We start from the raw sequence: 26,005 nt of genomic DNA, 5'->3' as shown, positions 1-26,005 counted from the left end.
TCAAGTACAAAAGCATTTAAACATAAATATTATTATATATGGGGTGGATAACTCAAAGTTGAGCTTGTGACTTGGATCATCTGTTTTCAGGTTGAACTGTGGGCTGAAGCCCAATTATTATGATAGTAGTCATGGTAAAAGGCTTTAAATTGAAGGCCCTGTACTTGGGCATTGAGATCCCAAATTTGGAATCAGTTTCTATAACCAAGAATTAAGAATATGGTAGTTTGCAACCTTAAATAAATATCTAATTTCGATCAAACCACCACGATTAGACTCAATGAAATCTCCATAATAATCCTGTAAAGGTTTGAAAAGGAAAGATTTTTTATTATCCATCTTAAAGATGGATGTTTGATACCTTGAGGAACACAAATGTAGAAACACATCCCCCCGACTCGTAGATGTTGTGTAATATTCTCTCTCTCTATCTATTATTTGAGTGAAGGAGATTATATTCCACTGGTCTTATTAATGATCTCCATGTAAAAAATTATATATATCTAAAAAATTAATTTCAAATTCCATTCAAATGATAAAGTTTAGGGAAAAGTTTATACAGAGCTGAGGCTCTAAACCATCTAATTAGAGCGTACATAAAAAATTTCATTAAAAATTGTTTTTATTCCCAAGTATCCTCAAATCAATCATCTTGACGATGCACTGACATGAGAAAAAAATGGATTTCAAGTTTTGAAAATAGTGTATTTTGTAATGTATTTTTGGACCGTCAATTTTCAAGATTTTCAAGTTTTCATAGATTTGTCGATCTACACTATTTTTTCAGCTTTAAACTTTATAAATAAATATAAAAATATATTTTAAGACTATCACAAAGATTTTCAATATTGAAACCACATTTCTGGATACTATTTGAGGGTAGGCTCTAATTTGATAGCCTAGGCTTTATACAAACCTCACCCAAAAGTTTATGCAAGGGTGAGACTCTAAACCTCAAAAATCATCTAAAAGATGCTGTTTTGAAGCCCAAAAATCCTAAAATTGAACATCTTGATCTAAAGATGTATATGAGAAAAAATGGATTTCAAGTATTAAAAATTGTGCATCTTGTAATGTACATTTGGACAGTCAATTTACAAGATTTTCAAGTGTTCATAGATCTGCTCATTCTACATTATTTTTGAAGTTTTAAATTTTATTATTAGAGATTAAAACAAAATTTCAGGCTATCATAAAGATTTTCGGTATTGAAACAACATCCTTTCACACCATTTGAAAGTATGCCTTACTTTGATTGTTTAGAGCCTCGGCCTTCCACAAACCACACCCTTCAAAAAATAGATAAAAAAGTGGCACCGCATAACTACCTGAGCCTAGAAAAATGGGTGCGGTTTGTATAGAACTGAGGCTCTAAACAATCAAATTAGAGCCCATCTTCAAATAGTATCGAGAAATATAATTTTAATATTAAAATTTTTTATGATAGCCTTAAAATATATTTTCATCTTTAATTATAAAATTTAAAACTAAAAAAATAGTGTATATCAAGCAAATTTATTAAAACTTGAAAATCTTAAAAATTGGTGGTCAAAAAATGCATTACAAGATGCACCATTTCCAAAACTTAAAATACATTTTTTTCTCATGCCCATGCATCTTGATGTTGAGATGATCAATTTGATGATTTTTGGGCATAAAAAAAAACTGTCTTCTAGTGAAATTTTTGAGGTAGGCTCTAATTTGATTGTTTAGATCTAAGCTCTATATAAACATTGGATGCTGTAGGCATACATATGCATTCGTAACTGTAGAGGTAAGGTGCACCATCAAATTTTATCATGGTATATAATTTTGATGTAAAATGTTCTTAAGATTATCTCAAAATCTATTTTTATATCTAATTATACAATTTTAAATTTAAAAAATGGTTAAAATCAAGTAGATCTATAATCATATGAAAATCTAAAAAATGGACGGTGTAGAAATATATTATAAAATGCACTATTTTTTAGATTTAAAATTTTTTTATTTTTCATAGTCGTACATCTGAATGTCGGGATGATCAATCAAAAGGTTTTTCAGTATTAAAACTATTTTTTCCGATGGATTTTTGATGTTCATCGATAGTTCTACATTATGAGGTTGCATCCTTATATAAACTTTTTCCATAAACTTTTGCCCTTTGTAAACTTTTTCCATAAACTTTTGCCCTTTGTAAATCGACTGGCATAATGACACGTCTACTCTAAAGCCTGCGTGCTCATCGTCCAGTAACTGACTTCTCCATGTAGAATCGAAGGTTCCAAACCCCCAGCGGCAGCTTCACTCTGAGTACCAGGAGCTAACTACAATGTCCTTCCACGCCAAAACCCTAATCTGCTCGTCCTCTTTAAAACTTTACAACCCTACTTAATCCTACTTCTACTCTTCACTCTCAGACATCTCAACAAAACCCTAAAAAACTCTGCAACTGAAACCTAACCCTAATCTTCCAAAACATGCATATAACCTTCACTCATCTCCGATACCGAGCTATCGTGTATGTTCACCATTACTGCGGCTATGTTTCTCAATCTAAGAATCTCCAAACCCTAACTTTCAACTCGGCAAAATCAAAGCTTCACCATTTGAGCGACCCTGATCAAATCATCGATATCTTTAACTCAGCTCTTGAACGGGCAGGTGTAGTGAGGGCTCGATATTTGCAGGACCTAGCAATTAGGCAGCTTGCCAAAGCTCAATGTTTCACTGAGATTGAAACCTTACTCGAAAACCAGAAGAAAAACCCTAAAATCAAATCAGAGAAGTTCTTACACGGCCTTTTCATCTCTTATGGTCGAGCTAAAATGGTGGACCAAGCCATTAAATTGTTTTACCAGATGGATGAGCTTGGAATCCCTCGCTCCGTAGATTCCTTCAATGCCCTCTTAACTGCTTGCAAAGATGCAGGGGATTTCAAAAAGGTGACAGAGCTCTTTGCTGAAATCCCAGTAAAATTTAGCTTACACCCTAATAAGGTGAGCTATTCAATCCTCATAAAGTCTATTTGTGAGATGGGATCACCTAAATTAGCTTATCAAAAGCTTGAAGAGATGAAAGAGAGACAAGCGGAGGTTACTACTATCATTTACACTACACTTATTGATTCTCTCTATAAGAGCAACAACTCAGAGGAAGCTGAGAAAGTTTGGGATGAAATGGTAAAGGCGGGGTGCTCTCCTGATACCGCTGCTTACAATTCTAGGGTTTCGTATATAGCCCACCATGGATTGCCAGAAGAAGCCCTGGAAGTAATTGCTGAAATGAAAGCTTCAGGTGTTAAGCCCAGTGTTATCACTTACAATTTGCTCCTGATTTCTTACTGTAAAAATGGAAATTTTGAAGGGCCAAAGAGGGCTTTTGAAGAGATGGGGAAAAAAGGTTTTCCCCCAAATGATTTCTCATTTAGGGTTTTTCTTCATTTTCTCTGTAAAAAAGAGGATTACGATAGTGCTCTTGAAGTGTTTAAGGACTGTGTTACCAAGAAGAAGGCTCCTGATTTCGAGGCTTTAGGCCTTTTAGTTAAGGGCCTGATGAGGAATTCAAAGGATGAAGAGGCAAGAGAGATCATCAAGCTGGTTATGGATAGCTATCCTGAAGATTGGTCAGCAAATGCGAAGGAGTTTGAAGCTGGACTTGGGAAGAGACAGAAAGAAGCATTGATGACTGAGTGGTTGAGCAAACAGTGAGAAAGAGAAGAGAGGGAAGAGCTTATGGGGGTAAACATGGAGTGAGAATTCAAGGGGTTTTGCTTTCAAAAACAAAATAGAAACTTGTGGTTTTGGAGGTGGGTTTATGGAGATGGATTTGTAGTGAGAGAAATTGACTTTATGGAGGTGAATTTTGCTTCATCCTGATGCAGACAAAAGCGTGGGAACGATAAGGAGATGCAGACGAAAGCGTGGCACTGATACAGGAGGTTTTGATCTTCTAAATTTGTTGAGTGAGCATTGGAGATTTACAGTCTCCTTGATTCGTTTCAAGGTGCAGCTCAACGCAGTGTACTTCTCGCTTCTTTGATTTTCTTTACGTATTTTATTGGTTTTTTAACTGATTTTTTTCTTTTTTCAAGTGGAAGGTTTCCCTATAATATCTTTTTTTTTTTTCTATTTCTATTTTTTTAACACACTTTTACCGATGTGCTAAGAACGAAAGCGTATGGTCCAAAAAATCATAATTGGAAGGACAATTGTTTTATGCAAGCTGGGTCGCATTTGTAGGTCAGACCTATAAAGCATCCATATTAAAGTTGATGCAAAAAGGTATATCCGGTCGAAATGTTTTTTTTTAATATAATTATTATTTTTAATCTTCAAATTTTATTTATTTTTTCTATGATCTCCATGTTAAAAATTTTATTTTCTCTAAATATTAGGATCAAATTATATTTAAAAATATATATTTATTGCTAAGCCGGATTTCTACATGTGCGGCCGTATCCTATTTAGAATGGTCCGCTTTTAAAAATAAAATTCAAATCCCTTTTTTTTTTTCACAAATTTACGATCATAGCAGTCAATTATATTGGCTTATGAAATTGTAGATCCAAAATCCATCTCTAATATGGTTTTTGAAAGGAGACCACATTTGAATAGATGCATATGCTAACACATTTTGTTGGTGTCTGTGGAAAAAGTTTATATTAGGTTATATTGTGGAACTAAGGCACACCTAAAAATCCGTATTATGAAGTTGGAAAACATTCCAATTGATCATCTTGATTTTGAGACGTATGTATATAATGAAAAAGGAAATTTCAAATCCTAAAAATAGTACATGTTCTAACAAGTTATCTTTGTTGTCAATTTTCAAGATTTTAAAGTATTTATAGGTATGTTTTATTTGCACCATTTTCAAAATTTTAAGTTTCATAATTACATTTGAACATCGATTTTCAAGTTATTGTAAAGTTTTCAACACCAAACTATATCTTCCAGCAAATTTTAATTTTCATAATTACATGTAAACATCGATTTTCAAGTCATGATATGGTTTCCAACACCGAACTATATCTTCCAGTAAAATTTAGATACGTGCCTCAGTTGTATCGTATAAAGTGGGCACTTTATATAAGGGTGCAGGTGGCATACGGATGCGTCCGTAGCTGTAGAGGTAAGGTGCATCTTCAAATTTTACAATGGTATATAATTTTGATGTAAAATGTTCTTAGGATTTTTTCACAATCTATTTTTATATCTAATTATAAAATTTTAAATTTCAAAATGGTTAAAGTCAAGTAGATCTATAAACGTATGAAAATCTTGAAAATGGATGGTGTAGATGATATGTTGTCAAATGCACTATTTTTTATACTTAAAATCTTTTTATTTTTTTTGTCATACATCTCGATGTCGAGATGAACAATCAAAGGATTTTTCAACATTACAACTAGGTTTTCTGATAGATTTTTGAGGTGCATATGTAGTTCTACATTAATAAGGTTGTAACCTTAATTTTCGTAATTACATGTGAACATCGATTTTCAAGTCATGATAAGGTTTTCAACACCGAACTATATCTTCCACCAAAATTTAGATGTAAATTTAGATGTATGCCTTAGTTGTATAGTATAAAGTGGGCACTTTATATAAACTTTACCCAATGTAGAGGTGTCGTTGTATTACACTATGATTCAACTGTTGCATTGGATCATTGCTCTCCCATAATATTTACATGAGCAATGGTTCAACGCAACCGTTCTTTCATAGTGTAATGCAAGACACTTATAGAAAACCATGTTTGTGGTATTTGTATGGTCCCAAATTTTGCGCGCACACTCTCTTCATCTCAATAATCAATCCCCTCAAAAAAAAAAATCAATTTGGACTCGAGATATGGTCAAAATGAGTCACCTCCAAAAACGAATCTAGACCATTCATTTTGTGAATTTCAGGATCGTAGTCTTTATAAATTCGAAATCTTTTTTTTTTTTTTTTAACATTGTTCATCTAATAATAATAAAGCCATCCAAAAAAATTGGAAATGAAAAATTCTTTCTAAGACCTAGATCTAAGCATCTTATCAAAATAAATGGTTTATGTTAATTGGGCTAAAAAAAGCTTTCTAGATTGTGTTTTCAATTTTTTTTTTTTTTTTTGGGGATTATTCATTAGAATGAAAAGAGTGTATATTTCAAATTTTGGATCAAACAAATGGCCATAAGATGGTTTTTTAAAGTTATTGCATCATAGTACTATACAATAATAACATGAAATCGTTGCCCATTATGGGGGATTTAATGCTATGAGACTATTTATTTTTCAATGTGAGGTCACAATCACTTTTAACTATTAGAAGTGTAAGTTAATATCATAAAAAAGAAAAAAAGAAGAAGAATAGATGTGTAATCCAATAAAATGAAAGTGTGTTACAACATTTGAGAATTTTTTTTTCGGATTTTGTGTCTAGACAATGATATATTCTTAACCACTCAATTTCAAATATAACAATCAACGATAATTATGACCTCGTTTTATATAAAAAAAAACGGTCTTATAATATATATTTCTTCTATATATGTGTGTGTTTGTGTCCGATCGAACTCTCAAGTTGGGTTGGGGCCTCAATGATGTAATTTGGGTTAGGCTTGGCCTGGGCCAAAAATAGCCAAGGAAAGGTAGTTGGCAGCCCCAGCCCTAATGCCAGTAGAAAGAAACTCGAAAACCCGAAAGAGAGTTGAAATGCTAATTGACATGCATTTTCATTGAAGTGCACCTTCAAATTTTATCATGGTATATAATTTTGATGTAAAATGTTCTTAGGATTATCTCAAAATCTACTTTTATACCTAATTATAAAATTTTAAATTTCAAAAATGGTTAAAAATCAAGTAGATCTATAAATATGAAAATCTTGAAAATAGATGGTGTAGATAATATGTTGTAAAATGCACTATTTCAGAGACTTAAAATCTTTTTATTTTTCACAATCGTACATCTCGATGTCGAGACCATCAGTCGAAAGGTTTTTCAATATTAAAACTACCGTTTCCGATGAATTTTTGAGGGGCATCCATAGTTCTACATTATAAGGTAGCATCCTTGTATAAACTTTGTCCTTTCATTAAAACATATAACGAATATGAAGAGAGCAACGGTCCAAAACAACCTATTGTGAAAAATTAGTAGCAATAAAAAATTAGCTATCATCTTCTAGGAACTTTTGTCCTCAAATTTCATGAAGTTCCACCAGATGCCTGTGAAGATTTCAAGAGTTTCTCAAGCAAAGCGTCGTTGGCATATGGCATATGAACCTTGGATGGGCTTTTGAAATTTGCTGAACTTGCAGTTAGTTGATTCCTTTGGCGTGCAAACCCAATAATTTATTGATAGCCGTCATAGTAGAAGGCTTTAAATTGAAGAACCTATACTTGTGCTTGAGATCCCATTTTAGGAATCAGATGCGACCATGGATCTTGATAGAGTAAAATGGCAGATCATGATTCATGTAGCAACTCTAAATAGTTTGGAAAAGGTTTTGAGATGATGTTATTAGATCTTGGTTATTGTCAAGTACTCCCTCCTAAAGAATTGGATTGTAGACTAGGGAATGAACTATAACGAATGGAAGCAAACTAAAGTATAAGAAAAGAGATTGTATGGTATGAGACCATTTACTTTTGTTACAAGGTCATGACTACTCCTAGCTATTAGATGTAAAATTGGACAATTTAGGGTATATGACAAATTTGGAGAATTTTTTTCGAATTGAGTCTAATCAATGACACGTTGACAGCTATCCAATTTAAAATCCGAATGATTACAATTATTATGACTTCCTCATACTAAAAATAAATGTTTTCTTTGTATATATTTCCATCAAAAGAACTAGCTACGTACGCCCTAAGATAACTAATACAACACTTCCAACTCCAGACAGGCATGTAGTGTTACTATTCTCAGGGTTTAGGTATTTAGCATCTAGGATTGGCACTTAAGGCACAAGTATCAGTATTCTAAAATCCACATGTTTTAATCCATTACAAAACAGTTTTAAATTGCTTAGATTAGATGTTAGCGGAAAGGACCACCATGCCAGTGCTTGGAGTTTAAAATTTCAATTGAAGAAAACCCAAAGTAGTTTGGGCACCTTTGGGGCATCTCAGCTCCCATTGATAAGCTAACCCCCTAATAAGAAGGTATCAATTCATATTTAATAGATAAAAGTTCAAAGCAACAGATCATCTATTTTTAGTTCTGAAAATTTAAGACAATTCAATCCTGAAAGGCTTATTTGATGCGTCTTCAAAAGAAGAACTAGTTTTTTACTTCCAAAGCATGATTCACAAGCCCAAGGTTGAGGAAAAGAATTCCAAACCACTAACTACAAATAAGAGATTTACATGTTACCAAGAATGATTGCCAGTAGAAAGAAGCCCAAAGAATGAGACTAATAGAAAAATGCGCATCTCCTTGCATTTCCATTAAAAGAACTCACATATTCATTTAAAAAAGAATACAAAGGGAGCATGAATCCAAAACAGCTTCTTGTGAAAAATTACCAGCAAGAATAAATTTGTTGTTATCATTAAAGAAACCTTTGTCCTCAAATTTTACAAAGTTCCAGCCGATTTCTGTGAAGGTTTCTTCAAGAGTTTCTCTAGCAAAAGGTGGTTTGCATATGAACCTTTGAAGGGAAATTCAAATTTGCTGAACGTGACGTTAGTTGATCGCTCCAGCGTCCAAACCCAATAGTTTATCACATACTTGTCCGTTACAGGCTCCTCAATCGGTTTTAGGCTGCTACTGCTTAGTTGAAGGTCTTGATGAGGCAACTTGTTTATCCCAGGCAAAAAAAGCTGGAGTTGCTTGGACCAACTGAAGGGTCCTACGAACTCTTCCTGCCATCTCACAGGGGAAAACCAATAGAAGGTATAAATAGTTAGAACCAGTGTTTCAAAAACTGGATTAGTGGGGAGGATCCCCCATCAACCGATCCTAATCCAGATCTACCGAATCAGCAATTCGGATTGTCTGGATTAGTGTCCTATAATTAAATATTGTATTCAATGTAAAATCAAAACTAGGGCGCTTTTTTAAAGTGGGGCTGGGAAACCTCTTGTAAAATACGAGTACATGATAGCCCAATTGAGACATTTTATATTATTTTCTTTATTGCGCCACATTAAACACGTATATTAATAGAATCGTTGATTCGGGATTTTTCAAAGCTGGTTAGAACTACCACCAACATTTATGAGTTTTCTGAGGACTATGCAGACATATCCCTTACAGCCATTGGCATCTATTGAGATGATGGATGGTGAAGGATAGAGGATGGGCCCAGTTTCATCAAAAGTCCCTCGTTTATTAACAGGCATGACCCTGAGGAATATGATCAGCCCTTAGAAGTTCGCTTTGAACATAGGTTCTTCAGGTTTATAGTTTACTATCCCCTCACTAAAAGCTCTTCACTAAATGCATTAATAATAAAGAAATAGTCGAACATCTTTGATGTAACACTTGATGCACAGGCAGACAAATTTCTATCGCTTTATTTGGATTTTGGCAATTTGGAACTACTTTAGATTAACAATGCATATGAGTTTTTTTTTTTGAAGTGTTAACCTTTAATAAATGAAAGAGAGAGTACAAGAGACCTTGGCGATCCACCAAAAAGGATGCTTAAGGGTAAAGAAACAATGCATATGAGTTATGAGCTACCAACAGGTTCATCAATGTCTAGCTTCTAAGAATTGGACCAATGAAAATTTTCCTAGTGCCATGAGAGAATAATTCTGAACATTCTCTCAAAAAATACATGACATTTCTTCTGTTATAAATCGGTTCTGGTATGCTACCAATCAAAAACAAAAAAAAATTAATTATTCTCTACTGGAATTTTGTCTAGTGTAAACTCTAGTTTCACATCCACTAATTGATCCTCCTGTGATAACCAAAGTAGATTAATAAGCCAACAGGGGGCCAATAGTATGCTCCATATAAAGAACCTTAAAGCAGTAACTTGCACTCGGACATTGGCCCCATAAATATGCAGCCAGAAGGGACATTCAGATTTCTGAGCACATATAGTTACCAGCCAATAACCTATAGTTCCAAATTTTTCCCCGGAATGGACAATAAAAGTAAGGTACTTATGATGAACCTCTGGTGGCCACAGTACTTATTATCACTGTACACTGCAATAACTAAAGGATTTTGGTAATTGGTATAGACCAAATAACAAGTTAGGCGTAATTTGTATTAGTACTAATGCCATTTCCAATTTGTTGTTTAATTCAAATGGGCAAAAAGAAAGTCCTGTTCTGAAGATGCCTGCCAATAATCATGTTAACTGCTTGTATTGCCACGGCTTGCTGCATGCTTCGACCTTAAAAATTAAGGAAAATATCTTCATACTCTTTATTTTCAAGTTTCATATGTCAATAGACCTAAGATCTTGTATCATAGAAATCTTAGCCCTTTCTAAGCCCTTCAAGCTGCATTGCGTTAATCTTGTAAAGTACTCTCTCCTAAAAGAATTGGATTGTAGAACAGGTAATGCACTAAAATGAATGGAAGCAAACTAAAGTATAAGAAAAGGGAGTGTATGGTATGGCACCATTTACCTTTGTTACAAGAAGGTCACAGCTACCCCTAGATATCAAATGTTGTCAAATTGGACAACTTCGGATATGTGACAAAGTTCGAGAATTTTTTTCGAATTGAGCCTAATCAATGACTCATTGACAGTTATTATGACCTCCTTATGCTAAAAGCAAATGTTCATTTTGCATACATTAGCTCTTCCCTCCTCTAGATAACCAATAGGACACTTCCAACTCCAGACAAGCAAGTAGTGTTACTATTCTCAGGGTTTAGGTGTTCAGCATCTAGGATTGGCACTTATGGCACAAGGACCAATATTCTAAACTCCGCAGGATTAAATCCAAGCTTTTACAAAACAGTTTTAGATTTAGCTGCTTAGATTAGATGTTAGCGCCAAGGACCACCATGCTACTGCTTGGAGTTTGAAATTTGAATTGATGAAAACCCAAAGTGGTTTGGGCACCTTTGGGGAATCTCAAATCCCATTGATAAGCTACCCCCTTCCTAAGAGGGTACCGATTCATATTGAATAGACAAAAGTTCAAAGCAACAGATCATCTACTACTAGTTCTTAATATTGAAGACAGTTCAATCCTGAAAGGCTTATCTGATGCATCTTCAAAAGGATAACTATTCTTTTAATTCCAAAGCATGAGTCACAAGCCCAAGGCTGAGGAAAAGAACTCCAAACCATTAACTACAAAGAAGAGATTTACACGTTACCAAGAATGGTTGCCACTAGACAGAAGCCCAAAGACAGAAAAATGCTCATCTCCATGCATTTTCATTAAAAGAAGTCACATAGTCATTTAAAAAAGAATATGAAGGGAGCATGAATCCAAAACAGCTTATTGTGAAAATTACCAGCAAGAATAAATTAGTTGTTATCATCAAAGAAACCTTTGTCTCAAATTTTACGAAGCTCCACCCGATGCCTGTGAATCTTTCAAGAGTTTCTCAAGCAAAAGGAGGTTTGCATATGAACCTTTGAAGGGAAATTCAAAATTGCTGAACTTGGAGCCAATTGATCGCTCCTGTGTACAAACCCAATAGTTTATCACATACTTGTTCGTTGCAGGCTCCTCAATCAGTTTTAGGCAGCTACTGCTTAGTTGAAGGTCTAGATGAGGCAACTTGTCTATGCCAGGGAAAAAAAGCTGGAGTCGCTTGCACCAACTGAAGGGTCCTAAGAACTCTTCCTGCCATATCACAGGGGAAAACCAATAGAAGGTATAAATAGTTAGAATCAGTGTTTCAAAAAATGGATTAGTGGGCGGATCCCCTACCAACTGATCCCAATCCAGATCAACCGAATCAACAATTAGGATTGTCTAGATTAGCGATTAGGAAAAATACATAATAAAAAATAAATAATAAAATATACACTATATATTTGTCAAAATATTGTCATAAGTGCTTCAACACAACATGTTGGCTAGACTTTGTGCCTTTGAAGCGCAAGGTCAGGGCATGAATCCCCCACTATTTTGTTTCTCGTCTTACTTTCGAAAAAAGCTCCTAAAAAATAGAGCTATTTAAAATTCTTTAAAACGAGAATTGGATATAACAACTAAGATACTAAAACCATAGTTACCGGAAATGCCCCGTTTAAGTAAGAGCCAAGAAGATTTTAGGAAAATTCAACATTTTCGTGTAGAGGATGTGAAACGGGTCCCAACTAGGGTGGCACTCCTGCTCTAGAACCCAACTCCATTGTTCCATGACCGAGATCTCAACTGGAACTCATTTTAAATTTTTCAGGAGTTGGCTCCTATTTATAGGATTCTCGATAATATGCACAAATGATCTCGATCCCACTGTCGCAAGGAACGCATTCCTTAAAATTATAGATCTCATTCCTAAATAAATTAGATCCCGCACCCAGAATTTTAGGAGCGCGATCCCTACGTTCCCGAAACTCCATCCTTACATTCCCGGAACTTCCTAAAAGAAACCTTTTAGATAAAACTAACTTTTAAAATAAAATAATTATATTTTACGCCAAATTTTCATACAAGTGGATTTCTACGATGGGAGCGTAGACTAATCACGTACGAAACGCGATCCTTTCTTGAATGGAGCTCGATCTTTTACAAATAGAAACGCGGTCATTCTTAGATAGAGGCACGATCCTGTTGTTGATGGGAGTGCGATCCTAATGAATATGGGAACACGATCCCATTTGACATGGAAAGAGTACCCGTTAAATAAGGATCTAGATCCCGAATTATTGGGAACACGCTCCCTGTTCATACGGGATCTCGATCCGCTACTTTTACCCTCACCGGAACTCGCTCCCCGAGCTCAAGAGCTTTGGGCAGCCGTCGATCCGACGCTCCCTCTCCAGGAACCAAAGCCGTTCCTGCTCCCGCTCCCGGTAACTATGGCTAAAACTTAGTTGTCCTACAATTAAATATTATATTCAATGTAAAATTAAAACTAGGGTGCTTTAAAAAAGTGGCATTGGGAAACCTCTCGTAAAATATGAGTACATGATAGCCAATTGGGATATTTTATGTTATTTTCTTTATTATACGGCCCATATTATATACATATATTAATAGAATCATTGATTCTGATCGGGAATAGACAGTCTCCGTCCGGATCTAGATCAGCGATTCATGATCTGAATCAGGATTTTTCAAACCTAATTAGAACTACCACAAACAGTTACAAGTTTTCTGATTAGGGAAGAAGAATGCAGAACTAATATCACTACCAGTTGCCAACTTATGTAAATCTGTACAGAATTATGTTAAAGAGATGTTATCTAGTGTCAAGTCCAACTTAAAAATATTCTAATAGTTAGTGATTTAAAAGTTGGAGACTTGTTAATTCAAACTTGGGTGAAGATAAGCCCAATAAAATCGCCATCACTTTTATCAACCATCATAACAGTGAATCCAAAGGATAGTGCAAACATAGCCCTTATGGCCATTGGAGTCCATTGAGATGATGGATGGTGATGGATAGATGGTGGGCCCAGTTTCCATAAAAAGGTCCTCGTTGATTAATAGGGATGACCCTGAGAACTATGATCAGTCCTTAGAAGTTCACTTTGAATGTCAGGTTCTTCAGGATAATAGTTTACTAAAGGAATACCCATTCCGACAAGCGTGCCCAGCTAATGTGATATAAATACATTAATAGTAAAATGTCAGGTTCTTTAGGTAGGACTTTATACGGTGTTGCAATAATATCATATAGAGATTGTGGTGGTTCTCCTTTGCTTAATGGGGTTATGGCACCTTTGAGTATTATACTTTTTTCCGGAGGGTGTGTACTAGCAGTAGTAGTACCATCCGTACTAATATATGTTTTTTCTTCTATGGTTTGAAGAGTATTAAATAGAGGAATGTTTATTTTATATTGAGTACATATTTCTTGTAACCATATAAAAAATCCTTTTGTTTCTCTTTCTTTTCTCAAAAATTTATTATATTTTTGATGGAATAATTCTATTAATCTCGGTTGGAAGGTTTGAAGATACCATTCCCTAATACCTTGATTTTTTGGAGAAAGATAATCTGTTTTGAGATAATTAATATCGATTTTTCTCTTTTTTCGTTCTAATTTAACAGCTAAATATGTTTCGATATATGCATTATAGGCATTATTATTATTTATATCTTCTTCTATATCATCTTCTATTTGTAATGTAAGTATTTGAAATTCAGCTATGTCAGGTTCAGATGTATATGTAGGGATGACTACATGATCGGCTGTTCTTTTGACTCCTTGTAATTGGAAGTCTGAAGATGTTGTAGGTATTGAAGGAAAAGGAAGTACGATAACATCGGGAGTAGTATGACAAGATTTTCTAGCAGGTATTAATGGTTTTTTATTTCTTTTCCTATTAATATCTATATCATCCTGTACGATAGGTTGTTGGAATTTTATTTCAATATTTCCATCCTGATGTTCTATTATTTGGTTTGGAATATTATTCACAGGGACTTCCCTGGGCTGGTGTGCATTTTGCAATGCCCATGATTGAGGTAAAATAATATCGGACCAAGTAATGGTTTTTGGTACAATCGTATTTGATTTTTCTATATTTGTTTGAAATAATATAGTTTGATCCTTTTTATCAGCTTGCAAAATATTAGGACAGAGAGTATTCATTACTTTATAATACATTCGGTATACTATTGCTAAATTTTGAGAACCATGTATCATATTAAATCCATGAGTTTTCAAATTTATAGTTAATATATCTAATATATTTGGGTCTGTTAAAGAAACAGAAAAATTTGGAAAGCAATTAAAATATATGGGTCCACCACATAGGCTAGATTCTACCATGCCTAGGAGTGAATCTGAGAACTTATTGTGTCTTGTATCTCGTAGGCATACAAGCATTGAAGTGTTCAATAATTTTTCTCGATAATAATTGAAAGTCTTCCTGGTTTTGAGTTACAGATAGACTTTCTTCTACTGTTTTTATAGCATAACCTAATTTGAATTTAAATGATCCTTTCTGATAAATATCTTTTATTGGTACTTTAGGAATATTCCAATTTTAGATATGATGTTCAATATCATTTATAATGATCTCCTCTTTATTTTTAAATTTTTCTACAAACTATTTTTAGCATAAGTTTTTATAGAAAAATATTGTTTTAAGCTCACAAACAAACAAAAAAGTTTGAAGAGAGCTTTTTTTAAAAAAAAATAAACAAATAAATAAATAAAAAGCTTTTAATTGGGCTGGGCAGGCACATATTTGGGCCAGCCCAAAACCACACTTCCGGGCTCGGATGCAGGTCGGGCCGGTCCGACCCCCGTCCGATAGCAGCCCTAACCAAATATTTGCAAAGAATAGGTCTTTTAAGGTTGATTTTTGTGTAGATCTAAATTTGATGGGATCCAGACTCTTTAAATCTTCAGGTTAAACACATCTTAGACAGATATGACTTTAGTTAGTCTTGTAGGTCTTGGAATCACATGTAAATACTATACAAGAACACAATTTGCACAAGGTTGCAGTTTTAAAACGAAAAGCAATGCCACGCATCATAACTTCACTGGAAAATGTAATACTAACATATAACAAAGTTGAACATCAAAACCTCAATAGAAAATGTAGTTGTGGAAATGACGAAGATAATAATACCAATAATAATCTGCTACTTCTTATAGCTAATTTGTTGCAAAGCGTCGAGATGCTTCATATCATTGTAGGGTCATGTGCATGCTTACGTTGCAGTTCCAGGAGGGAATAACTGTTACCTTTCAAAATTGCAGTCACGTAAAGAGGTAATTGTGGTTTATCTGAATTCAGACAAAGGACAGCAGTTGTTGGGAGGGTCAAGATCAAGTGTAGACCACTCATTCTTGTGGAAGCCAGGGTATGTTTACTGCTGGATTGGTCTATAAGAGAGAGAGAGAGAGAGAGAGAGAGAGAGAGAGAGAGGGCATTATGCAAAGTATATTATACACAGATCATATAGGAAAACTAAACACAAGATATGGTATATAGACTTTTTGTATCGAGAAATGGGTTGACACAATGCTCTTTACTTCCAAATTTACAAATTGCATGACACTCAGTTATATGCATTGTCATTCTTTAGAAGATAAGCCTTCCCAAACCGCACTTTTTGCTCACTCCCAACCCAAAACCTATTCCCCTTTCTGAATGAGCATCCACTCATCTGCATATGCTTCTTCCGGTTGGCCTTCTATTACTCAATAACGATCTTCGTTTTGAAGAGAAACTGAAAAGTCAGATTTTTTTTAGTTTTGTAAATGTATGAATTCTTGGTAGCTGCTACTTGTTAAGCAGCATGGTTGTTGACTATCAAATTAATTGGGTCTGTGGCTTTTTCGGTTGTTTTACTCAATTGCTTCTCATTCGTCATGTAAATTCTGATAAACTATTTATATGAAACGGATTGTAAATGGTATTACCAGAACATCAGAATCTGATAGCATGCATTGGATAATTGCAGATAGATGATTCAGAAAACCAAATACAGCATCCTCTTACAGAATGGAAAAAGTGTTGGTTTAGTATGTCCATTCCAAGGTTAGTTGACCCTGTGAATTACCAATTGAGTTTCCGTTAAGAGTAAAGTTGAGCACGAATGAGAGAGAGAGAGAGAGAGCTGTTCCATTTGGGTCAGAGAGAGAGAGCTGTTCCATTTGGATTTCTATTTGCTCTCACGAATGAGAGAGAGAGAGAGAGAGAGCTGTTCCATTTGGATTTCTATTTGCTCTCACGAATGAGAGAGAGAGAGAGAGAGAGCTGTTCCATTTGGATTTCTATTTGCTCTTAGTGGACTGTCCATGTTTGTGCAGTTGGCAAGCATGATAGGTCAGCTATACCTGTAATAACATTAAAAGTCGGCGACAAGGTTCTTTTGAGATTACAAGGTGGCACATGACACGCATTGAAATTAAGAAGTTCCTCATAGAGAAGTAAATCTTCTTTAGAGCTTGAGAGAAGATTCCAGGTTTGAATCGTTATGAAAGAGACAAGTAGCAAAGAAAGTTAGCATGAGCTAGAGATCCTAAGCGGCATCATGTTTGAAGAGAAGAGAAAGAGCCAATCCTCTTTTCTATTCTTTTTTATGCCATTCTCCTTTTTATTTATTCTAAACTCGTGCACTGGAAACTAATAATAACAACCATACAAGGTACAGCTCTCTAGGATCATTGTACAGCCTTGGCTGAAGCTTTTTCTGGTCATAATGGAAAAAGCATGTGGGTATGGTGATCACCTACTGCAGCAAAGGATCAAGTGTAGTTCGATCATTTTATGAACAATTTTAAAAGGTTCCAATCCTAAAAATGAATATAATTAGTGTTAGTCAATCTGAAAAATTTAAACATTAATATTATTATTATATATGGGGTAGATAACTCAAAGTCGAGCATGTGACTTCAAGCTTGCAGTATTTATCTTCAGGTTGAACTATGGGCTAAGCCCAACTACTATTGATAGTGGTCATGGTAGATGGCTTTAAATTGAATACCCTAGACTCATGCTTGAGATCCCAGTTTAGGTATCATATGTTACCATAGATCTTAATAGAGTAGAATAGCGGACCAAGATTTGTGTTACGACCCTAAATAGTAGGGAAAAGGCTCTGATGATGATGACGTCATTGGATCTTGGTTTAAATGTATCTTTAATAAGCTACATTGCGTTAATCTTGTAAAGAACTCCCTCCTAAAGAATTGGATTGTAGGCCAGGTAATGAACTAAAACTAATGCAAGCAAACTAAAGTATAAGAAAAGGTCACAACTACCCCTAGCTATCATATGCCAAATTGGGCAACTTATGGTATGTGACAAAGTTCGATTTTTTTTTCGAATTGAGCCCAATAAATGACACATTGACAGTCACCCAATACAAAATCCAGCTGATCACAGTTATTATGATCTCCTTATACTAAAAGTAAATGTTCTCTTTGTATACATTTCCATAAGAAAAACTCGCTCTTCCCTCATCTAGATAACTAATACGACACTTCCAACTCCTGATAGGCAAGTAGCATTCCTATTCTTGGGGTTTAGGTGTTTAGCATCTAGGATTGGCACTTAGGACACAAGGACCAACATTCTAAACTACACAGGTTTAAAAACTTGATGTTCTCTTTGTATACATTTCCATAAGAAAAACTAGCTCTTCTGTCATCTAGATAACTAATAGGACACTTCCAACTCCAGACAGGAAAGTAGCATTACTATTCTTGGGTTTAGGTGTTTAGCATCTAGGATTGGAGCTTAGGGCCCAAGGACCAACATTCTAAACTCCATAGGTTTAAATCCAAGCTTTTATCAGACAGTTTCGGATTTAGCTGCTTGGATTAGATAGCGCAAAGGACCACCATACTAGTGCTTGGAGTGTAAAATTTGAATTGATGAAAACCCAAAGTAGTTTAGCCACCTTCGGGGCATCTCAGTTCCCATTGATAATACCCCCATAATAAGAAGGTACATATTAATATTTAATAGACAAAGTTCAAGGCAACAGATCAACAATGTTCAGTGCTGAACATTTAAGACAATTCAATCCTGAAAGGCTCATATGATGCATCTCCAAAGAATAACCACTTTTTTAATTCCAAAGCATGAGTCACAAGCCCAAGGTTGAGGAAAAGAATTCCGAACCACTAACTACAAAGAAGATATTTACACATTACCAAGAATGATTGCCAGTAGAAAGAAGCCCAAGGACCTAGACTAATAGAAAAATGCTCATCTCCATGCATTTTCATTAAAAGAACTCACATATTCATTTAAAAAAGAATATGAAGGGAGCATGAATCCAGAACAGCTTATTGTGAAAAATTACCAGCAAGAATAAATTTGTTGTTATCAACAAAGGAACCTTTGTCCTCAAATTTTACGAAGTTCCAGCCGATGCCTGTGAAGGTCTAAATAGTTTCTCAAGCAAAAGGAGGTTTGTATATGAACCTTTGAAGGGAAATTCAAATTTGCTGAACTTGAAGTTAGTTGATCGCTCCTGTGTACAAACCCAATAGTTTATCACATACTTGTCCGTTGCAGGCTCCTCAATCAATTTTAGGCAGCTACTGCTTAGTTGAAGGTCTAGATGAGGCAACTTGTTTATGCCAGGGAAAAAAAGCTGGCATCGCTTGAACCATCTAAAGGGTCCTAAGAACTCTTCCTGCCATATCATAATGTAATACCAATAGAAGGTATAAATAGTAAGAACCAATGATTCAAAAAATGGATTAGTGGGGTGGATCTCCTACCAACCGATCCCAATCCAGATCGGTCGAATCAGCAATTCGAATTGTCTGGATTGGCGATTCGGAAAAATACATAATAAATAATAAATAATAAAATATATAATTTATATTCGTCAAAATATTGTCATAAATGCTTCAACGCAACATGTAGGCTAGACTTTGCGCATTAGAAGCGCAATGCGCAAGGTCAAGGCATGAATCCCCCACTGTTTTTTTTCTTTTAACTTTAAAAAAAGGCTCCTAAAAACAGAGCTCCTTAAATTTCTTTAAAAGGAGATTTGGAAATAACGAAGCTGCTAAAACTTAGCTGTCCTACAATTAAATAACATATTCGATGTAAAATCAAACCTAGGCCGCTTTAAAAAAGTGGCACTGGGAAAACCTCTTGTAAAATATGAGTACATGATACAAAATTGAGACATTATATGTTATTTTCTTTATTGCACCACACTATATACATATATAAATAGAATCGCTGATTGCGATTCTGATTGGGAACAGACAGTCTCCGCCCCAATCCAGATAAGTGATTTCTTATCTGAATCAAGATTTGTCGAAGTTGGTTATAAGTACCACCAACAGTTACGAGTCTTTTAGATTAGGAAAGTTGAATGCTGAAATAATATCACTATCAGTTGCCAACTAATGTAAATCTATATAGGATTATGCTGAAGAGATATTATCGAGTGTCAAGTCCAATTAAAAAACTTTCTAATATTTAGTGATTTAAAAGCTGGACTTATTAGATTCAAACTCGGGTGAAGATAAGCCCAATAAAATCGCCATCACTTTTATTAATCATCATAAAGGTGAATCATAAGGTCAATGCAAACATAGCCCTTATAGCCATTGGCATCTATAGAGATGATGGATGGTGATGGATAGAGGGTGGGCCCAGGTTCCATCAAAAGTCCCTCGTTTATTAACAGGGATGACCCTGAGGACTATGATCAGTCCTTAGAAGTTCTCATTGAATGTCAGGTTCTTCAGGATTATAGTTTACTATCCCCTCACTGAAAGGTCTTCACTCATAGGCCCTAAGGAATACCATTTCGACAAGCCTGCCAAGCCGATAGTAAAGAAATAGTTGAAAATCTTTGATGTAACACTTGCTGCACAGGGAGACAATTTCTACATCGTTATTTGGATTTTAGCTATATGGAACTAGTTTAGATTAACAATGCCTATGAGTTATGAGCTACCAACAGGTTTATCACTCTCTAGCTTCTTAAAATTGGACCGATCAAAATTTTCCTAGTGGCATGAGAAAGAACAATTCAGCTCATTCTCTCAAAAAACATAACATTTCTTCTGCTATAACTCTAATCTGGTAAGCCACGGATCAAAAAACAAAAGAACTTAATAATTGTATATTGGAATTTTGTCAAGTGTAAACTCTAATTTCACATCCACTAATTGATCCTCCCATGATAGCCAAAGTAGACTAATACGTCAACAGACGGCCAATAGTACGTTCCATATAACAAACCTTAGAGCAGCAACTTGCACTCAGACAATGGCCTGTAACTATGCAGCCAGAAAGGACATTCAGATTTCAGAGCACATTAGTCACCTGCCAAGAACCTATAGCTCCAAATTTATCCCCAGAAAGGACAAGAAAAGTAAGGTAACTATGATTAACCTCTGGTGGCTACAATACTTATTATCACTGTCAATGTTCGAAAATTCGCCCGACCAGCCGTCTAGGCAGAAAAATTTCAAAAAAGCCTAGACACAAGTTAGGGGGGACTATTAGGAGTCCTGCATCTAGCGCCCACCTAAAACCGTGCCTTTTAGAGGGAAAAAAACTCCCCAAATTTTTTTTTTTGTGATTTATCAAAATATCGATAAATTTTTTATTTTTCGATTTCTTCCCAAAACAAAGGCCTCAGTTCGTGGGTTTTTTTGGAACTTCTAGTAGTCAATTTTGAGGACTTTTGGTGACCCAATAGACGAGGTTTGCACCGACATCGATTTGATTGTGATATTTTAAAAGTATTATCATATTTGAATAAGGGTTTTGATTTGATTTTGCTATAATGTATTATATTGTGAATCATTAGTTTTTTTTCTTTTACTTTTTTTTTTTTTTACGATATATTTATATGTTTGTAGTTGAAAGATTGATTTTTTTGTGATTTATTGAATTTTTTCTCATTTGAACGATGAAATTGCGCTTTTGTAAATGGTCTTAAACTTTGGATGAAATTGATGTTTTGTGAACATTGATATCCAAAACCAAACCTTATGGAAAATCATTAATAAATAATAATTATAATATAAATTTCATCTTAGTTAATAGTCCACCCATTTGTGTTCTTGGCGAGCGCCCGGATGCCTAGGCAGCCAGAACCCCAAAACACCTAGGCGGGCGCCTATGCCTTTTCGAACATTGATCACTGTGCACTGCAATATACCAAATAACAAGTTGGGCATAATTGTATTATGTAATTACTAATGTCATTTCCAATTTGATGTTTACTTAAAATGGGAAAAAAGAAATTCCAGTTCTGAAGATGCCCGCAATAATAATGTTAATTGTTGTATTACCATGGCATGCCTCATGCTTTGACCTTAAAAGTTAATGACAGAAAAAAGTTTCGTAGCTTTGCATGTCTGACATTCTATTCACATGACTGAGGTTGCAGTCAATTCTATAAGAAGTCCTACACAGAAGGCACATCCTTTTCCGTAATTCCCATAAAAATGTTAGCTGCAATTGAAACAAATAGAGATCAATCAATCACCCGTAGCGCAAAGAAAAGACTAAATTGGACTATCCAACCAACATCCAACTAGAAATCTAAGTCTTTGAATGCCAATACACTTAAGATGTCAAGGCAAATTTATATTTTCCCGATAAATGGAGAATTTGAAAAACCAAACTAGGGATTCACCAAAATACCAAGATATTTTCTTTAGCAGTTCTGAAAGAAACAGGGACAAAACACCCAATATCACTGATTTCCAGAACCTAATTGATTCATCAACAAGTACAGAGCATCAATAACTAACTGATAGGATTTGTCCAACAAATTAATTTTCAACTATGGACTAACTTTTGATGGAATTGACATATTTTGCAAATCATAATACATGCAAAAGTTAAAATATGCATCCAAGTTGAAGCGAAACCATTTAAACTCACATATATAGAAGTATTGCGCAACATGTAGGTCCGCTGAATAACGAAGTTTGCAATGTCGAGAGCATAGACAGTATGCAAATCCATATCGAACACCAAATTTTGGACTTTCTCCCCTAGCTTCTTCTTCTCCACCTCCTCCCTCTCTACATAATTCTTATCATTTTTCTTATGAATGTTGAGCATATTAATTTGCCTAGAAATGATTTCACCGGCCAAATGCTTTTCACTCACTGGAAGCAAACAGGCCCATGCTCCATATATAAGATCAGAGCTTCCAGTGGAAAGGACAAGTTCACTTTCCTCTGCCAACATCTCCATCACCGTATACTCATCCGTGAAGATACCAATATGGAAAAATGTTCCTGAATCGTACACTCTGTACTCGCTTATTTGAATTTTATTGGCACCATTTACCAAGTGCAAATTGATCGGCCTGTACAATACATCTTTCATCCCACTGTTAGGCCCAATCAATATGTTTTCAGACTTCGAATGTTGACATATAAAGCATATCATGATGGTGCCCATCATGCTTCGAATTGGAGGTAGTCTGAACTTGAACTCGGATGAAGAACGCCCAAACATTTGCAGGAAATATGGGTGGATGTCTAGGTTGCTAGTCTGCAAATTTACCTCTGCAGATAAGTGTGTAGCTTGTGGTTGCTTGTTCCTGAGAAATTTCTGCAAATAAAATATTTATAACTTTAACAAATAAAATAAGTACAAAACTTTGAGGAGTTTCCAAGCAATCGGTGCATGAGCTGTGGCTCAAGTGATTATGTCCATAATGTTTTAATTTGAAAGCTCCAAAGGCACTACCACATTTTTCAAGGCAAACAAAATTTTTGAAATTCTTGCTAGATTAAAGTGTCTATTGGCTGATAACCGCACAACTGAAACAAGTATGCAACTAAAACAGGATTGCCTCATTATAGAGCATTTAAGGTCATCAAGAAACCAGAAGAATACAACTAACACAAGATTGGCTCGTTGTAGAGCATTTAAGGTCATCACAAAAGCAGAAGAGACAATTAATACAAGATCGGCTAGTTATAGAGCATATATGGTCATCACAAGAGCAGAAAAAGTTCATTTAATCATAGCGCACAATCTAATCCATAGGCACCTCTGATTGAGAATGATGAATGTAATATTTATACACTGAGTCTTTTAATTAAGTATGTCAGCCTGGAGAGTTTTGTTTATGACGTCCAAACTGCTACGTGCCAAGTTTCAATGTTATTCGTTATTCTGCCATTGATCTATTGTAAGTCTCTCCCAATTCCACCCAACTACTACCACCAAGCTGCATAATCATACTCTTGATAGTGTTGAAAACTAAGTAAAATGGATGGAGCATCAATATATAGAAGAAATTTTATCACGACACAAGATAATTCATAGGCATTTCTGATTGAGAATGATGAATGTAATATTCATACACTGAGTCTTTTAATTAAGCATGTCAGTCAGCCTGGAGAGTTTTGTTTATGAGGTCCAAACCAGGCAACAAAAGTAAGCTGATAATCCAACCTGGTTTGCACCTCTAAGTTGCATATCACCCAAACTGCTACGTGCCAAGTTTCGATGTTATTCGTTATTCTGCCATTGATCTATTGTAAGTCTCTCCCAATTCCACCCAACCACTACCACCAAGCTGCATAATCATACGCTCGATAGTGTTGAAAATTAAGTAAAATGGATGGAGCATTAATATATAGAAGAAATTTTATCACGACTGGACAATTAATTGAACTAGTGACCGACCAGTTCACTGGTTAGACCAGTTTAGAATATACCTGAACAACCAAAACTGATATGACCAGCCAGTACAACTGGTTCAACTTGCCAGTTTAGACCAGTTTGACCAACTGCCAATTCTGTGATAAGACCAGACTGGTTCCAAGTTGGTTCCCACTCTGCTCAGGTCTTAATAGTGTTGTTTAGAAGGATTAGGGTACGAATCCGCTTAGGAATGAGCCTGAGCAAAAGCAGGATCATGATCTTGATGTGGGTTTTCCAGCCACCATATAAGGTAATGCAGCCTGGGGCTGCAAGGTCTAGCGCATAATCACTCAACCAGCTTGTGGTGGATCACTCGAAGCCGGGTAGGAGGTCCCCCTCGACTACAACTGCAGCAAAGAAGTTCTTGCTAACCAAATAAATTTTCGGATTCAAAAACCTCTTTTTCTTTCATCTCTTCTTGGATATTTATATAATTACAAAAGACACTTGGCAAACAAAAGCACCCTCAAAAAACCAATGTGTTCAAGAGTCTTGTTATTTGCCCATACATTGGCAAACAAAAGCACCCTCAAACCGCTCAACATATTAACAAAATACACAAGAAAGTAAGCAAATAATAAATCTTAATCAAAATACTAATCTTGTAACTATTACTCATCTAAATCTCCAACAAAAAGACTGTTAATACTTCCACAACTACCCAATAAATATTACTTGTTCTCCAAGAAAACCCAAAAACTACACTTCCACAACTATACCTTAACAAGTTGAAACTAGACCAAACTATCCCACTCGAGCCTACCACCGTCAGAACTTTCCAAACTCCCCTTGTTCGGTGAACTCGCCTTCTAACGTGGAACTTAAATTCCTAATTTCTTATTCAATGAATCTACGGAGAGGATCAATCACGGGGGCATCCTGCTTGCTTGTGCATCACACTCCATTGGTTGGACAAAACTCATCCTTGAGTATTGAAGCAGGTTAAGATGGGCTCCATGGCAAATTCACAATCTCCATCAACCTTTTTCTTTGGTGGGCTTTAAAAGAATTAAGCGCAACATGAATAACTTAAGAAATAGATCTTGATATATCAATGGAGGAATTGATTCAAACTAAGGTTTAAAAAAATGGTGATCCAGACAGGAATCGAACAATCCATATTAGGATTCAGTTGGGCCGATCTGGATCCCGTAAAATATCAAGAATCAGCCGGTTCGTACCGATTTTTTGACAAAACTGGCCAGTTGTATCTAAGAAACAATACGAACCTGCTCAAAAAATTTTAAACTTTTTTTAATCGTTGAACCGGCAGAACAGGCTCCACTTAATTTTTTTTAACTTTTTAGTTTTTTCCAGATCATAGATCCAGATCGCCGATCTACCGAACCGGATCAGAAATCTAGAGGGGCGATTCGGGTCACCAATCTGTTTTCCAAAACCTTGATTCAAACATTTAGGCGTTTTCTATTGATTATCTCAAAATCCAACCTCACAAAGTCTGACCTAAAATCAAATTCTTTGCAAACCCTAATCATCATCTGGGTACACATTAAAGATTGGTGGCAATTCCCAATCTACAAGTTCTAAATTTTGTGAAAAGGAAGATGAAAAGAAAGGTTCTCCTTGGGCTCCTCTTTCTTTATTTTTCTTTTTCTTGTTTTTCTTTGATAAAAGATTCTCCTACTTGGGCTCTAGCAGCCATAGTGCACAGTTGCTCAGATACAATTTGATGTAGGCCGGGATCTACAAGGTGTAACTGAGAAACCTCATCCAGTTTGTGGCGGAATCACTCGACTCTGGGTAAGAGGACTCAATCCGCTCCAAGAGCAACAAAGAA

The 26,005-nt window shown here is 35.3% G+C and overlaps 1 protein-coding gene across 19 annotated transcripts in view; it reads right to left on the bottom strand.

Annotated features, from left to right (window-relative positions):
• Nucleotides 1-8,389: 8,389 nt before the first annotated feature.
• Nucleotides 8,390-26,005, bottom strand: part of LOC18426380 (uncharacterized) — a 29,572-nt gene continuing 11,956 nt past the window's right edge. For 3 of the 19 annotated variants that reach the window (XR_016055031.1, XM_088865939.1, XM_088865945.1), the window contains 2 exons: nucleotides 22,423-23,103; nucleotides 8,390-8,839 (listed from right to left, as the gene is read on the bottom strand). Coding sequence is in view for 6 of the 19 variants with exons in the window: in XM_088865939.1 (XP_088722065.1) it covers nucleotides 8,552-8,839; nucleotides 22,423-23,103 (969 nt within the window). In the remaining 13 variants the exon portion in view is untranslated. Of the gene's footprint in view, nucleotides 8,847-11,220; nucleotides 11,747-15,763; nucleotides 15,921-18,742; nucleotides 19,190-21,717; nucleotides 21,988-22,422; nucleotides 23,104-26,005 lie in introns of those variants that run through there. The other 16 variants (XR_016055022.1, XR_016055028.1, XR_016055023.1 and 13 more) reach the window with 10 other exon arrangements.

The sequence above is a fragment of the Amborella trichopoda genome, chromosome 4 (assembly GCF_054954075.1).
Source record: "Amborella trichopoda isolate Santa Cruz 75 chromosome 4, AtrichopodaSantaCruz75HAP2 v2.0, whole genome shotgun sequence".
NCBI classification, from domain to species: domain Eukaryota; kingdom Viridiplantae; phylum Streptophyta; class Magnoliopsida; order Amborellales; family Amborellaceae; genus Amborella; species Amborella trichopoda.
This window is presented reverse-complemented; position numbering and strand designations above follow the sequence as displayed.